The following is a 16,345-nucleotide window of genomic DNA, read 5'->3' as shown; positions in this document are numbered from 1 at the left end:
TTTCTTTTCTTGAATCCTGGTCTTTTTGTTGAGATTTATAAAGCAATAGTCCCGCACTTTACTATCTAAGTGATCCCATTCTATTTTGTGTAGTTTCCAAGTGAGTTGTGAATGAAGCACATACAAGTAAAAACTAAGAGAGTCTCTAACTTTGAACCAATGTTTCCTTTCAGAAATAATCCAAAACTTCTTAGCTTTATTAACTGCATTTTTAGCTACAATAGACTTGTTGTTTGTTTTAATGGATACATACTTGGGGGTTAGATTTCCTTTTAAACACTTTGTATTGAACCATATGTTCCTCTCTGCAACACCAAACTTCTCTTTCAACTTACAATATAATTTGACTTGTTGTGCTTGACTTGCACTTTTTAAAACTTCAACTGAGTTGTGGTCGATGTTGTAGAAACGTTCCATGATGAAATAAAAACACATAGAATGTTGTCAGTTTTCTACACTTTAATTTGGTACACGACCATGGTTTCGTGACCACACAGGTCACATTTTCAAGCTGACTAAAACTAAAACGGACATATTGGGCTGTTCAAAATAATACATGGTAGCCAACTTAACCTAAAGAAATAAAATAGCCTACTAAATAATTTGATGCATTGAGACAATAATAAATGGTGAGTTTCATAATCTAATAATGTTTAAAAATTCCAAAATATATTTTAGTAGAATTGAATAAATATATTAATCTATGAAACTAATCAAAAAGAAAGAATAATCATGTAGCCTAAGTAGGTAAGTTTGAAAGTTGGGAAACAGCTGAGAGGAGTGAATGTAGTCTGTTTACCATTCCAATCAAAATTGTAAATATAACCTATTTCTATGAATTTAGGATCGAAGTTAAAGAATTCCCACAGTTAGATTAATGGAAAACACAAAGAACTTGAAAATTAAAAGAACTAACCCTATAAATAATTAAGTAGAATTGAATAAATATATTAATCTATGAAACTAATCAGAAAGAATAATCATGTAGCCTAAGTAAGTTGGAAGTTAGGGAACAGCTGAGAGGGGTGAATGTAGTCTGTTTACCATTCCAATTAAAATTGTAAATATAACCTATTTCAATGAATGTGAGATTGAATAAAAAATGAGATTGAACATTCATTGAAATAGGTTATATTTACAATTTTAATTGGAATGGTAAACAGACTACATTCACCCCTCTCAGCTGTTCCCTAACTTCCAACTTACTTAGGCTACATGATTATTCTTTCTGATTAGTTTCATAGATTAATATATTTATTCAATTCTACTTAATTATTTATAGGGTTAGTTCTTTTAATTTTCAAGTTCTTTGTGTTTTCCATTAATCTAACTGTGGGAATTCTTTAACTTCGATCCTAAATTCATAGAAATAGGTTATATTTACAATTTTGATTGGAATGGTAAACAGACTACATTCACTCCTCTCAGCTGTTTCCCAACTTTCAAACTTACCTACTTAGGCTACATGATTATTCTTTCTTTTTGATTAGTTTCATAGATTAATATATTTATTCAATTCTACTAAAATATATTTTGGAATTTTTAAACATTATTAGATTATGAAACTCACCATTTATTATTGTCTCAATGCATCAAATTATTTAGTAGGCTATTTTATTTCTTTAGGTTAAGTTGGCTACCATGTATTATTTTGAACAGCCCAATATGTCCGTTTTAGTTTTAGTCAGCTTGAAAATGTGACCTGTGTGGTCACGAAACCATGGTCGTGTACCAAATTAAAGTGTAGAAAACTGACAACATTCTATGTGTTTTTATTTCATCATGGAACGTTTCTACAACATCGACCACAACTCAGTTGAAGTTTTAAAAAGTGCAAGTCAAGCACAACAAGTCAAATTATATTGTAAGTTGAAAGAGAAGTTTGGTGTTGCAGAGAGGAACATATGGTTCAATACAAAGTGTTTAAAAGGAAATCTAACCCCCAAGTATGTATCCATTAAAACAAACAACAAGTCTATTGTAGCTAAAAATGCAGTTAATAAAGCTAAGAAGTTTTGGATTATTTCTGAAAGGAAACATTGGTTCAAAGTTAGAGACTCTCTTAGTTTTTACTTGTATGTGCTTCATTCACAACTCACTTGGAAACTACACAAAATAGAATGGGATCACTTAGATAGTAAAGTGCGGGACTATTGCTTTATAAATCTCAACAAAAAGACCAGGATTCAAGAAAAGAAACTGTTCAATCTTGGGAAAAAAGAACCTCCACAAACCATAGTGCCAGTGTACAACAACTGTGATTTTCAATTTGCCAACAGAGCAGTCAATTTATCCAACACAAAATTCCACAAAAATGAAATAGAACTGTTAGGCAAAGGCAAAAAGTTTTGTGTGGAAAAAACTAACAGGGACAACCTACAGATACTTGCTGCTCACCTGGACAAAAGTGAAGAAGTCAACCACAACAAACTTTTGAGTAACCAGTGCATCGAAATTCTCAGTAAAACCAAAACCAACACACCACACAAAAAGAACAATAACTATAGTGTCATCATCAAGAAAATTGAAGATAAAGTGAAAGAGTCTAACCTAGTTCTTACAAAATCAGACAAAGGAAACACAACTGTCATTTTGAAAAAAGAGGACTATGTGGAGAAAGTTGAAAACTTTATATCAGAAAACAACTTTGAGAATCTAGACAGAGACCCAACTGAAAAATACAACACAACAGTAAGATCCAAAGTGAATGGAAGCAGAATTTTAGGCAATACATGGGACAGAAGAAAACTAATCAACATGAACCCCCTGACACCTCGACTATTTGGTCTTCCCAAGTTACACAAGGCAGGAGCTCCTATAAGACCTGTGGTTTCCTTCATAGGTTCACCTACCCACAAACTCTCATTGAAGATAAACAGCCTGTTCCGAAACTACACAGCATTCAAACCACAATATAGTGTTAAAAACTCAGTTGAACTTACAGAAAAACTATCCAAGTTGAATTTCCCACCGAATTCCACCATAGTCTCATTTGATGTAAAGAATTTATTTACTAGTGTCCCTGTACAGGAAAGCATTGAACAGGCCAAGACTATCCTAGAAAACTCACCTATCAACCCAGATCAGATCCACGAATTAGTGACACTCATGGAAGTTTGCACCAACCAAATTTTTTTCAAGTTCAATGGCCATATTTATCAACAAAAACAAGGACTAGCTATGGGCTCACCTCTTTCACCACTGTTAGCGGAAATATTCATGGACAAATTTGAAAAAGAAATCCTCAATGCTCCACGTTTCAGAAACTACATAGGGTACTGGTTTCGGTATGTAGATGATGTTCTTTGCTTATGGAATGGATCAAATAGACAACTAGATCTATTCCACAACTTTATCAACAACATCCACCAAAACATCAAGTTTACAAAAGAAGTGGGTGTCAACAACTCCATCAACTACCTGGACTTAACTATTAGTGAACAAGAAGGAAAACACAAATTTGCAATATTCAGAAAACCTACGAGCACGGACACAGTTATACCAAACTCATCTTGCCATCCACAATCACATAAATCAGCAGCATTCCATTCAATGCTAGACAGACTAATACACATCCCATTAGATCACACAGATTTCAAAACAGAACTGGACACCATCCTAAAAATTGCAGAGAACAATGGTTACAACAATAGGTTCATAATTAGATTACTCCAAAAGAAGAAAAACCAGAAGATACTGAAAGAAATATACACAAGTTCAAACCCACAGGATGAAGTAAAATGGATCACAATACCATATTTAGGATTAGTTTCAGAGAAGATAGGAAGGCTACTTAGAAGGAATGGTTTTAGAGTGGCCTTCAAAACCATTCCAACTCTACACAAACTGTTGAACATGTCAAAAGACAAAATTGAAAAATGGGATAAAAGTGGAGTGTATCTGTTGAAGTGTGGGGAGTGCAATGCCCAATATGTAGGTCAGACAGGAAGAAAATTCAGAATCAGGATCTTAGAGCACAAAACAGCATGGGAGCACAAGAAGGACACATCCAAATTTGCAGAGCACCTAATCACGGCAGGACACAGCTTTGATCACACCAAAGATGTGAACATTCTACATGTATGCGAAAAAGGAAGGCTTTTGAATATTTTAGAAGCAATGGAAATCCAAAAAATCATTGGATGTCCAAACAGTGACAACCTTAACGAACAGTTGGAATTTGTTAACTGCTACATTAGTAAAATGGTTTTAAGAAGTAACTAAGCAAACACAATAGTCACCTCACAACAATAACTGTACAACACACAATAGTAGGATTAAATTTTTTCTGATAACTTAAGATCTGCTGTAGAATAAATATTGTACTTGTAGTTGGAAAATTTATGTACTTCTTAGTCATTCAGGTTATAGTGTGATTAGAGCTAGCATAATCATTCATTCATTTGCCATCCATTCAATTTATTCAATTAGACCATCAAACCACATTTCCTAAAATATCAGCTTCACAGTTTTTAATATGACTTATCTTTTTGACTTATCTTGAGATTAAAATTATTTATAGGATTAGTTCTTTTAATTTTCAAGTTCTTTATGTTTTTAATTACTTTAACTATAAGGATTCTTTCATTTCAATCTCACATTCATTGAAATAGGTTATATTTACAATTTTAATTGGAATGGTAAACAGACTACATTCACCCCTCTCAGCTGTTCCCTAACTTCCAACTTACTTAGGCTACATGATTATTCTTTCTGATTAGTTTCATAGATTAATATATTTATTCAATTCTACTTAATTATTTATAGGGTTAGTTCTTTTAATTTTCAAGTTCTTTGTGTTTTCCATTAATCTAACTGTGGGAATTCTTTAACTTCGATCCTAAATTCATAGAAATAGGTTATATTTACAATTTTGATTGGAATGGTAAACAGACTACATTCACTCCTCTCAGCTGTTTCCCAACTTTCAAACTTACCTACTTAGGCTACATGATTATTCTTTCTTTTTGATTAGTTTCATAGATTAATATATTTATTCAATTCTACTAAAATATATTTTGGAATTTTTAAACATTATTAGATTATGAAACTCACCATTTATTATTGTCTCAATGCATCAAATTATTTAGTAGGCTATTTTATTTCTTTAGGTTAAGTTGGCTACCATGTATTATTTTGAACAGCCCAATATGTCCGTTTTAGTTTTAGTCAGCTTGAAAATGTGACCTGTGTGGTCACGAAACCATGGTCGTGTACCAAATTAAAGTGTAGAAAACTGACAACATTCTATGTGTTTTTATTTCATCATGGAACGTTTCTACAACATCGACCACAACTCAGTTGAAGTTTTAAAATATAATTGATTATTTTAAACGAGAATGAACAGTTAATAATACATCAATAAACCTGTATCAGCCACCGTCTATAGAAGATATTGACAAGACAGAGGATCGGCAACGTTGTTCTCCTATCTTTCTCTACTGCCATTATAACGTGGACCTCACTATAGGATTTCATTTTCCTTTTTCATGTAATAAATGAACTAATCATTAATTTAATTAGCTTAATTTAAACGTGAAGCCAAATTTATGTCAATACAATAAAACTCAACATTCTATTTTGTCAAGTTCCAGTCAGAAATTAAATTAAAGGTTAATAAATTGAGTCAAGTCAAAAGGCTATATTTAAGCTATCAATACAAAAAAATCTGGTGTGGTACACTCACACAACTTTCCTTGCTCATATTTGAAACTACGATCAGACTTCTGTATATGTGTATATATAATTGTTTTCAGAGTACTTTCTCCTTTGTGTAAACTGTGAAATTCGATGATTTTTTTAGTCGTCATTTTTTAAAGTCGTCGAAACAGCTGTTCAAGAGATGAAATAACTCGACTTTGTATTCTTATTATGAACTGCGCTACCTTCCTACCTCATGCACGAGAAGGAGGTTACAAAGTAGGGGTGGACCCCCCTATTAGTTTCCCAGAACGAAGATCATGCCAGTTGATAGAGCTGATAAATAACTATACAGGGTATGAATTTGAAAAAAATCGGTCAAGTTATTTTTGGGAAAATCGTGAAAAACATGGTTTTTTAGTCATTATCCGCCATTTTTCTCAAGAATATTACGAGCTCCTGAAATTTTCCCAGAAATGAGACTCATTTCAGTTGATAGGGCTTATAAATAGCTATTCATGGTATAAATATGAAGAAAATCGTTAGAGCCGTTTTCGAGAAAACCGTGAAATTTTATTGAATTTCTTATTGTCGGATCCTCATGGTATAAGGACCTTAAGTTTGAAATTTCAAGTCAATCGGTTAATTAGGAATGGAGTTATCGTGTTCACAGACATACACACACACACAGACCAACACCCAAAAATCATGTTTTTGGACTCAGGGGACCTTGAAACGTATAGAAAACTTGAAATTAGGGTACCTTAATTTTTTTTGGAAAGCAATACTTTCCTTACCTATGGTAATAGGGCAAGGAAAGTAAAAACTCGACATCCTATTTTGTCAAGTTCCAGTCAGAAATTAAATTAAATTCAAGATAAATAAATTGAGTCAAAAGTCTATATTTAGGCTAACTTTACTGGTCTACTTTCATGAAATTTTAATAATTTAGCAATTTTTCAAATATCACAGCAGATTCTCGATTCTTGTCATTTGATGAAAGTGAAATATTAAGATGTGCTGATAAAGGCATTGACCTATATTTCACACGTAAGTGAATAATTATTCTAATGACTCATAAATATTGTCAAACGTTTGGACTCCAGTCCAATGAATAATACATAATACACTATAATGTATGGGAAGCGGTTTGACTCAGTGGTCGTGCTATCACTTAGATAATTCAAGAATCATGCTTCTGCTACTCCCATTGGAAGGGTGACCACTTGAGCCAACTCCTCTGAATATAATTCATGAGTTGAAAAATCGCTTCCCGGTGGTTTGGAACACACCTAAAACTGTAGGTCCACTCATCCCTCATTACCCACGCACAATCCTCCAGCTCATGTGGGCATCACCCTCAGCGAAATACATAGCTTAAGGTGCGAACAGATATACGCGCCGCGAACATGAGCAATTCACTTTTAATCAGCTGACTATATCTGTATTTTTACAGAAACGGTAAGATACAGATATAAAAAGCTTGGCATCAGCTGATTAAAAGTGAATTGCTCATGTTCGTGGCGCGTAAATCTGTACGCACCTATTTATAGATGTGAAATATAGTGTAAAAAACACTACTTATTGACTTGACATGTTTCAGCATCAGCACCAAGGCAATTTATAAGTGTTTAAATTTAAAAATAAAACGTAAATAATGTAGAATATAATAATAATACTGAGGGTGATGCCCACATAAGCTCGTAGGCTTGTGCGTGGGTAATGAGTGAGAGGGATGATGATGAGAGATGAAGACTACTTTTTAGGTTATCGTCTCTTCCGAAAGACGGGGTGGCCGTATATGTTCTTATCCATCTACAAGTGAAGAGAATTTTTCTCTCAATTGATTTGGTCTGAAGAGATTAATAATGTTTTAATAACCGAAACTCAAGATAATTTGATTGTTTCAACATTAGCTGATGTCTTGTCAGTTGTTAATGTGGATGAGACTCATTTAGAATTTTGATACTTCATTTCAAAAATTTAAACAAACTGAAATTTTTCCAAAAATGTTTATTGATAGCTGAATTGATTGCGAAAAAAGTGTTGAATTAATTGAAAAAATGGCGGAAATATGAATTAAAGGAAACTGATGGTTCCATGGCTACGCAGATAAGTTATCGTTCAGATTAATTATAATTGAAACTGGATTCCCACATATTAGTTCACGTTATAATGGCAGTTGCGAAAGATAATAGAACAGCGTTGCCGATTCTCTGCCTTCTACAGCTGATACCGGTATATCTGATGTAATATACTGTTTATTCTTGTTTAAAATAATCAATTACACCTCATTTGTCAAGAATATTATATTTCCCAATAAAAGAAATTTTCATATTTGAAATTAAATATTTTATAATAATTATTATTATTTCTAATACTGTATTTTTGTTTTTAATCAATTTTCAAATATCAAAATTTTTAGTTTAGTCATTAGTTTTGAAGTGGAAATTGGACTTGGAAGTGAAATCTTGACCTTATTCTTTTTTGAAACTTTTATTTGTAAAAATTTGGGAGAAGACAGTTTTGGGGTATGCCTGTTGTCTTCTCCCAATCATATTATAATTATGATCTTTAATTGCCAATGAAATAAATAGTATAAATAGTACATTGTTAAAAACCGATCGGACATCGTTATGGAGCTGGAGAAGGATAGCGCTACCGGTTTTGTCGAATGATGGACAAGGATAACAACACCAATGTTAATCAAAATATTGCCATTACAACGTGGACCTCACTATAGTTTTATACTCTTCAGTCTTCCGTAAATAAAATGCCAAGAATTCATACTGCAACAGGTAGAACTGCATCTACTCAAAATTCAAATTAGACTCGAGAGATCCGACAACATAGATATACAATTCTATTCCAAATTCAAATTATACTCAATAGCAGGACAACGACATAGATATAATTCTATCCAACATTCAATTCAGGATCTATAGCGGGCCAAAAACACAGATATACGACTCCATCATTCTAGGCCGAAAGGATGCGCGAATTCTTGCAAAAAGAATAGAACAACAAAGAGAAGACCTGCCAGCTAGAATAAGATTACGGCTGGTTGGGAACTGGGGACCATGTTTTCGAAAAAAAGGAGAAGAAAGAGATCCGGACCTGTGGCACTATAGCAAGCTGAGAGGTCCTACCACTCTACCAGCTACCACTGCCATAGCAGTCTTTTTCAAGGTCAGCCCCCAGCACACAACACAAGAGAATCCTATTCAGGACGGAAACAGGACAGAAAATGGAGGGAGAAAGAGAGTACGACAGAGAGGGTAGGATAGAGAGTGAATGCAACAACTGCTCATCCACAACGTGTGTTCTGTGCTTCTGTCAGCTGGAGAGAGAGAGAAAGAAAGAGAGAGAGAGAGAGAAAATAGAATAGAATACAATGACTGCCTTCATTTTTGACCTAGGAGGGCGAAGTTAGGGCGCAGTCGGCCCTCTCTTACACTTAACCCTCCAATACAGTACTAAATTATAATTTAACAACGATACTCAGTAAAAGAAAAATGAAACAAAACAGTATTTTAGATAAAAAAAATAGTAAAAGTAATAATAAGTGGATTAGTTGAATAAACTTAGAAGTAGAGCATTCTTAATATGTAAAATAACAAAGATCTGTTAGGAAATAAATAAAAATATTATGACGGAATGATAAGATTGAAGAAGCAAAGAAAAAATAACAATATGGCTACAAACCTTATAAGCAAGATGAAAAAAAATAAGGAAATTAAGAGAGAGATTGTCTTTATTAAGGGCGAAGTTAGGACTCCAGGTCCTCTCTATCACACAACCCTAAGAGAGAGAGAGAGAAACCGAAAGAGAATGCAAAAACTGTTCATCCAAAACGTATGTTCTGTGCTTCTGTCAGCTTGTAAGAGAGAAGGAGAGATTGTCTTTATTAAGGGTGAAGCTAGGACTCCAGGTCCTCTCTACCACACAATCCTAAGAGAGAGGAAGTGAGAGAGAATTATTGGAACAGCTCATCCAAAACTTGTGTTCTGTGCTTCTGTCAGCTGGAGAGAGAGAGAGAGAGAGATATTGATTGTCTTTATTAAGAGCGAAGTTAGGACGCCAGGTCCTCTCTGCCACACAACCCTGAGAGAGATTTATTGATTGATTACTTTATTTATGTACATTACAGCACATACTGGCTTTTACACTTATATATACAATAGCTTACAATACATCAAAATTATAGATGAATTTACATACTAATATAGACTGAGAAAATAATTATTGAACTACATTATGATATAAAAAAAAGCTATTTTGAACAAAACTATAGATAATAATGTTATGCATTTACATAAATTGGCGGAGCTTTGGACATATCAATGTCCATTCTTCGGAAAGAATATTCAAAATATCCTCAAAAAAGATATAAATAAATATATCCTCAAATAACTTTAGATAAAATTGTTATGCATCTACATAAATTGGCGGAGTTTTGGACATATCAATGTCCATTCTTCGGAAACAATATTCAAAATATCCTCAAAAAGAGAGAGTAAGAGAGAATGCAACAACTACCCATCCACAACGTGTGTTCGTGCTTCTGTCAGCTAGAAAGAGAGAAAAAGGAGAGAGAATGAGTAAGAAAAAGAGCGAGTGGATGCAACAACTGCCTATCCACAACGCGTGTTCTGTCAGCCTGGATAGAGAGAGGGGCGACAGAGGGAGAGAGAGTAAGAGAGAAGGGAGAGACAGAGTGAGAGAGAGAATGAATGCAACAACTGCCCATCCGCAACGTGCTTTTTGTCAGCCTGTTCAATTTTCATTTCGTCCCCTCTGCTTGTTGGTTGTTCCTTTCGAGGGTGAATTTGCAAAAAACATAGCCACCTTTCAAATTATACGTGAGACAGTAATAAAACTCAATTGTGTATTATTATTTTTGTCATCAACCTTGCCATCATTTAATAATACATCTGTCACGAATTTGATGACGAGTTGCAGGTGACTATCATTATACGTTTCAAATTCATTTTTTCAGTAATTTCTACAGAGCTACTTGATTAACTATAATAATAATAATAATAATAATAAAGGAGAGAACTGGCTTATACATGTACACGATTCACTAATTCACTAATGACGCATCATCACTTCTCAACTACTGGACTGATTAACTTGAAATTTGAATATAGATTACGTCAGGCTCGCTTCGCTCGCCATATCCGTCTAGCTAGGGGGCTCCGCCCCCTGGACCCCCGACTGGATCGACCAAGAATGAAATCAGCAGGCTCGCTTCGCTCGCCTGCATTTTTCATTTGAGCATTTTTATCATTTTATGTTAGTCGGGGGCCAGACTAAACGTCCGGCTAAACGGATATGGCGAGCGAAGCGAGCCTGACGGCTAGTAATATAATATTCCCAGGATTGAAGTAGCAGTGCCCAATCAATTTTTCCGCGATAAATGCATTTAAATCTTCAACTTGGTGCCAACCTAACAAAGTCAACTCAACTTAATGCCAACCTGACAAAATTATTAATTTAGTTGTCAGTTAACAACTGTTTCGAAGAGGTACTCTATCTAGATTATAGTTCTATAGTAACATATGATATGGAAATTTCAATTATAATTAAGAGATTGGGAGAAGAAGAATATACATGCTAAAAGACGAACCTTAAACCCTTAAAAACAACCCTTAGAGTTAAAATATTGCCAAAAGATTTCTTAGTGCGCCTCTAAAGGGCCAACTGAACATACCTACCAAATTTGAACGTTTTTGGTCCGGTAGATTTTTAGTACTGCGAGTGAGCGAGTGAGTGAGTCAGTCAGTGAGTGAGTGCCATTTCGCTTTTATATATATATAGATTAATTATTTACCAACGATGGTTACGGGCCTATTTTGAATTATTCAAGATTTGACTAGGTCAAGTTTTCAGTTTGTCAAGTTTTTAATTATATGCTTCCGGAGCAAGGGTTACGTACTAGCTATATAGAATAACAACTATAGTGAGGTATATTTGTTTCAGAAATAATTTAAAACTATAATAATTAAATATCACTGTGGATACGTCATTTTATTTATTTGAAAAACATACATACAGGTTTGTAATATTTTTAACATCTATTCTAAAAATGTATCCACAGAGTTGTTGAATTATTATAGTTTTAAAATTACAAGTAAGTAAGTAACAAGTAATTTTAAAACGATGATAATTCAACATCTCTGTGGATAAGCCTACGTCATTTTATAAATTTGAAAAACATACATAGAGGTTTGGAAATATTTTTCAACATTTATTTTATGAATGTATTTTAGTGAATAACTTGAAATTGATAATTCAAATTTGAGATTTGGAAGCTGAATGCTAATAACGCTCTGTCTATAGAGAAGTTTTGATAACTGAATGTGACGCTTATAGGCTACTGCGCATGTCTAATGGAGACTCAAATAATGTGAGATTGCATTGCACTGGTATCTTTGGCCAAGCAATGAATACAGCAGTTAAATTTAAAATCTATGCCATGACTGAGCCAGTGAGCTATAGACTGAGCATTTCACGAATACTGTGTAGCAACGAAACCATGCTAAATATTTTATTTTTGTTAATGCTTGATAGATGTAAATAAATAAAATATATCAAAATTGAGAATTAAAAAAAATATATTTGGAGCTTTATTGGGCCCGGTTGCCCAAACCCGGTTGAATTTTAACCGTGATTAATTCCACGAAAACCAATATAGAGAAGACGTTTTTGAAAAGACGGCTTCTCTGATTGGTTCTTATGGAATTAATCACGGTTAAAATTTAACCAGCTTTTGAGCAACCGACACAAATATTATTAGTTAGTGACAATTAATAAAGGAATAATGTTGGAAACTTGCAACTCAATAATAATTATTGATTTTTGTTACTATTATTAAATTGTCAAATTACAGAAGGCTTTTTTCTGGTAATTTATCTTTCCTTTTGTTTCTCTTTAAACTTTAAAATGTCACTATTCAACTGTTTCTTATTTTATATATATATTTTTTTATAGTATACCCCTTCATTAACTTGACTGAATACAACCAAAATATCGTCTCTTCTAATGTTATAAGTTATCGTTCAACTGAAAATGAAGTTAGTATAGTTGACTTTAATGTAATATTTCAATAAGTGATAACTGCGTACGGTACCTATTAAATTTGTTTTACACTTTTATGAAGTAGTATGAAAGTCGGAATGCCCATTGACGGCTTAAATTATATATTCAGGTGAGGTGGAACTTCCGTCAGTGACTCCCCATACAAATATTATAGCATTAAATAACTTTGGTATTATTATTAATAATGTGAGAATAATAAAGGTTTATTTCAAGTTACGGTAGTGTATGAAGTTGAGCAATAAGTTTGTTATTTTAAGATTCAAGCAAGTAGGCTACTTTAGTTAATTTGAATTACAATACATTATAAAGACAATTATTTATTTGTAATCAAATTTGATTGGATAGTAAATTGCACTTAGTATTCAACAACCACTTTAGACCCATAAGTTGATAAATTATTCAACTTACATGAGTGAGTCATCTATTAATTTGTTACCTTTCTACTAAACATATTTTACTCAATTTCTACAACACTTTAAAGCTGTTAATTAAATAATATGAAACTAATTAATCCCTCTAAATTAATTGAAATTATTGAATCAACCTGAGAAACCCATTATAGGCAAGTCCATGTTGAAAGACTATAGTAGCCTATGCACTCACTCACTCTCTCTGCCTCTCTCTAATTGTACGTGGAAGCAAAATCTATAAAATAGGTTACTGCCCAAAATTATAAAATAGAATCATTTTACAAAATAGCCCTTTACAAGGATTAATGCCAGAGAGCATTGAGCAATCATCTCTATTAGGGAACAGAGCTGACAACATATCAATGAATCATGTTATTCTCAAAAGAGGTTATGCATCACATAATGACAGATAACCTTGTCTTCATTAAATAACGACAGTGTTCAAATAAAATAAATTGGTTCTTTTGGGTTGAATTTAATATAATTTTGAAGGTAAATCTAATTTTAATCAATTGAAAAGACAATTTACATGGGAAATGAACAGCATTGAAAAGAGAAAACACCTTGGTCATGGCTGAATAGTTCATGAGGTATGAATAATCAAGTCTGAAAAAAGTTACTAAGTTGACTGAAAATATTGAAGTTTTGGGTTGGGTTTGACAATTAAACTCTATAGATTTATTATTAATTGTAGTTTTTAATAGATAAGCCGAAATGGAAGAGTATCAAGTCAAGTTTCAGAATATTCTTTGTTCAGTTCAGTCTCCATTTTGGATTACTGTTACAAAGACGCTTGAAAGTAAAACGTGTTTCTATTTGAATTTAAAGCATGGTTTGAAAACAATATGACAAAATGTGACTGACATTAACAATGGATAAGTTTCTAAGTTACAACAAATGATAGAATAGCTTAGAATGAGTTACAGAACTAGCAAAATTTGATCGAATCGACAAGACAAGCGATCATAGTCTAACGTCATCGTTCTAGGCTATAGTATGACGCCACCCCAAATGCTTTAGATTTGCCGATTAAAATAACATTTTAATAATTGGTGAGACCCGTAAGTTGACATTGATTCCCACGTGACACGTTTGGCATTTAATGACCGCAACAGCGCTAAAGATCTCAGGGAAGCATTCCTTGATCGCGGTTAGTAGTCTGCTACATGCAGCCAAGTACAAAGCAAGGTTCAATGACATAGCTCCCAAAACGACCGTTCAATAAAAATCGTACAATTACTCACCAGTTATCGAGTTTTATCAGTTCTTCAGGCTTCTTATTCCTTCTTTCTGCCTTTAATCGCAACGCCTGAGGGTATAAACTTAAAACATGTGAAAACTGATCGGCTGTTCCTTCACTAAAGAAAGTCGCTGTGTCTTTTGCGGAAGCCATTGTGATAACTACAGTTTGCCGTTCGGCCGCTAGAGCGCGAGCATGTCGGGCAACTAACACCAACAAGCTGTCCTTTCATTTTATTTTTAGTTTGACATTACACTATTTACTCGTAAAACAAGCTTGAGTAGTCAATTTAATTGGGAAAAATCCTACTTCAAAGTTCTCTCCAAAGTCAAGCGCTAAAATTTCAAATTATCGCAAAAATCTATTACCATAAACCGGTTAGTTAATTAATATTGTAGGTTGAAAGTAGGGGAGTAAAAATCCCAGAATATCAAATGACCTCCTTCCCTTTTATTTATTGTTCAAAAACAACTAGGGGCCGGAGAACCGTTGAGTTTTTTCTATTATACTTCATCAAGCATTCAACGATTTCCCTCATAGGCAGTTGAAAAATTTTCATCCAGTATTTTTGATAGCTGGAAAACCGGGCGCTTCCTCGCTCAAGTCGATTGAAAGAGGGGAAAAATTAATGATTTAATTTCGCTGAGGGCAATGCGCTCTCGCGCTTACGGGAAGCTATAATAAGGCCGTTAAAACGAAAAAGCTTGGTAAATCAATAAGTTGGGAACAAAATTATTCATCGCAGTCTAATCTGAATAAATATTCTTGAATCTCTGAATAGTAAAACCACATAGAATTATGATTTCGCAGTGCCGGGATTAAGACTCAACTTTTTTGGTACACCGGTAAATTGAAAGGAAATTGTAATTGAAAAAACTCCACTTGAAAGAGGGGAAAATTAGAAAAGATGAAGCTGCATTTTTTTATAGGATGCAATTGATGATTTTCCCCCATGAAAAACATAATTAGCATTTAAAAAGACTTGAAATAGATTAAGTTAAGAGAAAAATAATATAAATTACAGTGATATATAGGTACCTTAAAGTTGAATAATAAATCTTGATAAATATAGAAGTCTATGCGGACCATTATAATAGATCAAATTACTGATGAAAATAGCATTTTGGGTTGTTTTATTACAACATTGGGTTAATCAAATAATCTCCATGCTATTAATATAACATACTTGCTTTATGCTATGCTTATATGAATATGCAAACAACCGAACAACTAATTTCATATTTTTTCAGAAATTTCAAACAAGTAGGTAGCCTGCATCATAAATATAAATACATGATTCCGTATTTAATATTTCTGAAGCATTCCAATGATATATTTATTATAATTTCTTGCACCAAGCATCATTCAAATTTTAACATCAATATTATATTTTCTATTTCCATTGTCACACCTTTCATATTCTGTTGTTCCATTGGACCATTGGTGGCATGATTTTTAATAAACATTTATCTTTTTAGAACTAAAGAATAATATTGCAGCATTGTTATTTGATTGTTTTCAACAGCGAATATATTAATTTTCGCCACTAACACTTCAATAAATGTTTAATTAGTTCAACTCTGAACGTTTATAATACTGCACTAACAACTAAGTTGGTAAATAGGTTGAAAAAACATATCACAGAAAATGAGAGTTCTTCACATATTTATTGAAATACATTCAAGGATTTTACTTCATTGATACATGCCAAATAACATTGTAAAAAGTTAATACTTGACAGCCAATTAATGCCACAATTTAATGAAAACGAAAAACTCGTTATTGCTTCAAATAATGTTTTCTTGATTAACCGTTTTGTTTAGTGCAAATCACCAGTTTACAAGTTGAGAATTTTGATTTGATGGCACATTCAACAATCAAAAAATTCTAGAAAATGTTTGGCACAATTGCATAGATAATTATTAGGATGTCTTCTTAGGAAGTTTGCATT

The 16,345-nt window shown here is 33.2% G+C and overlaps 1 protein-coding gene across 1 annotated transcript in view; it reads right to left on the bottom strand.

Moving 5' to 3' along the window:
- LOC111064313 overlaps positions 1-14,563 on the bottom strand; it is a 39,404-nt gene extending 24,841 nt beyond the window's left edge. Inside the window, exon 1 of the mRNA XM_039433767.1 lies at positions 14,399-14,563. Coding sequence (XP_039289701.1) covers positions 14,399-14,547 — 149 coding nt within the window. The 5' untranslated portion in view covers positions 14,548-14,563. The remainder of the gene's footprint in view (positions 1-14,398) is intronic.
- Between the last annotated feature and the right edge of the window lie 1,782 nt (positions 14,564-16,345).

This window comes from Nilaparvata lugens, chromosome 8 (genome assembly GCF_014356525.2).
Source record: "Nilaparvata lugens isolate BPH chromosome 8, ASM1435652v1, whole genome shotgun sequence".
Classification (NCBI taxonomy): Eukaryota; Metazoa; Arthropoda; class Insecta; order Hemiptera; family Delphacidae; genus Nilaparvata; species Nilaparvata lugens.
This window is presented reverse-complemented; position numbering and strand designations above follow the sequence as displayed.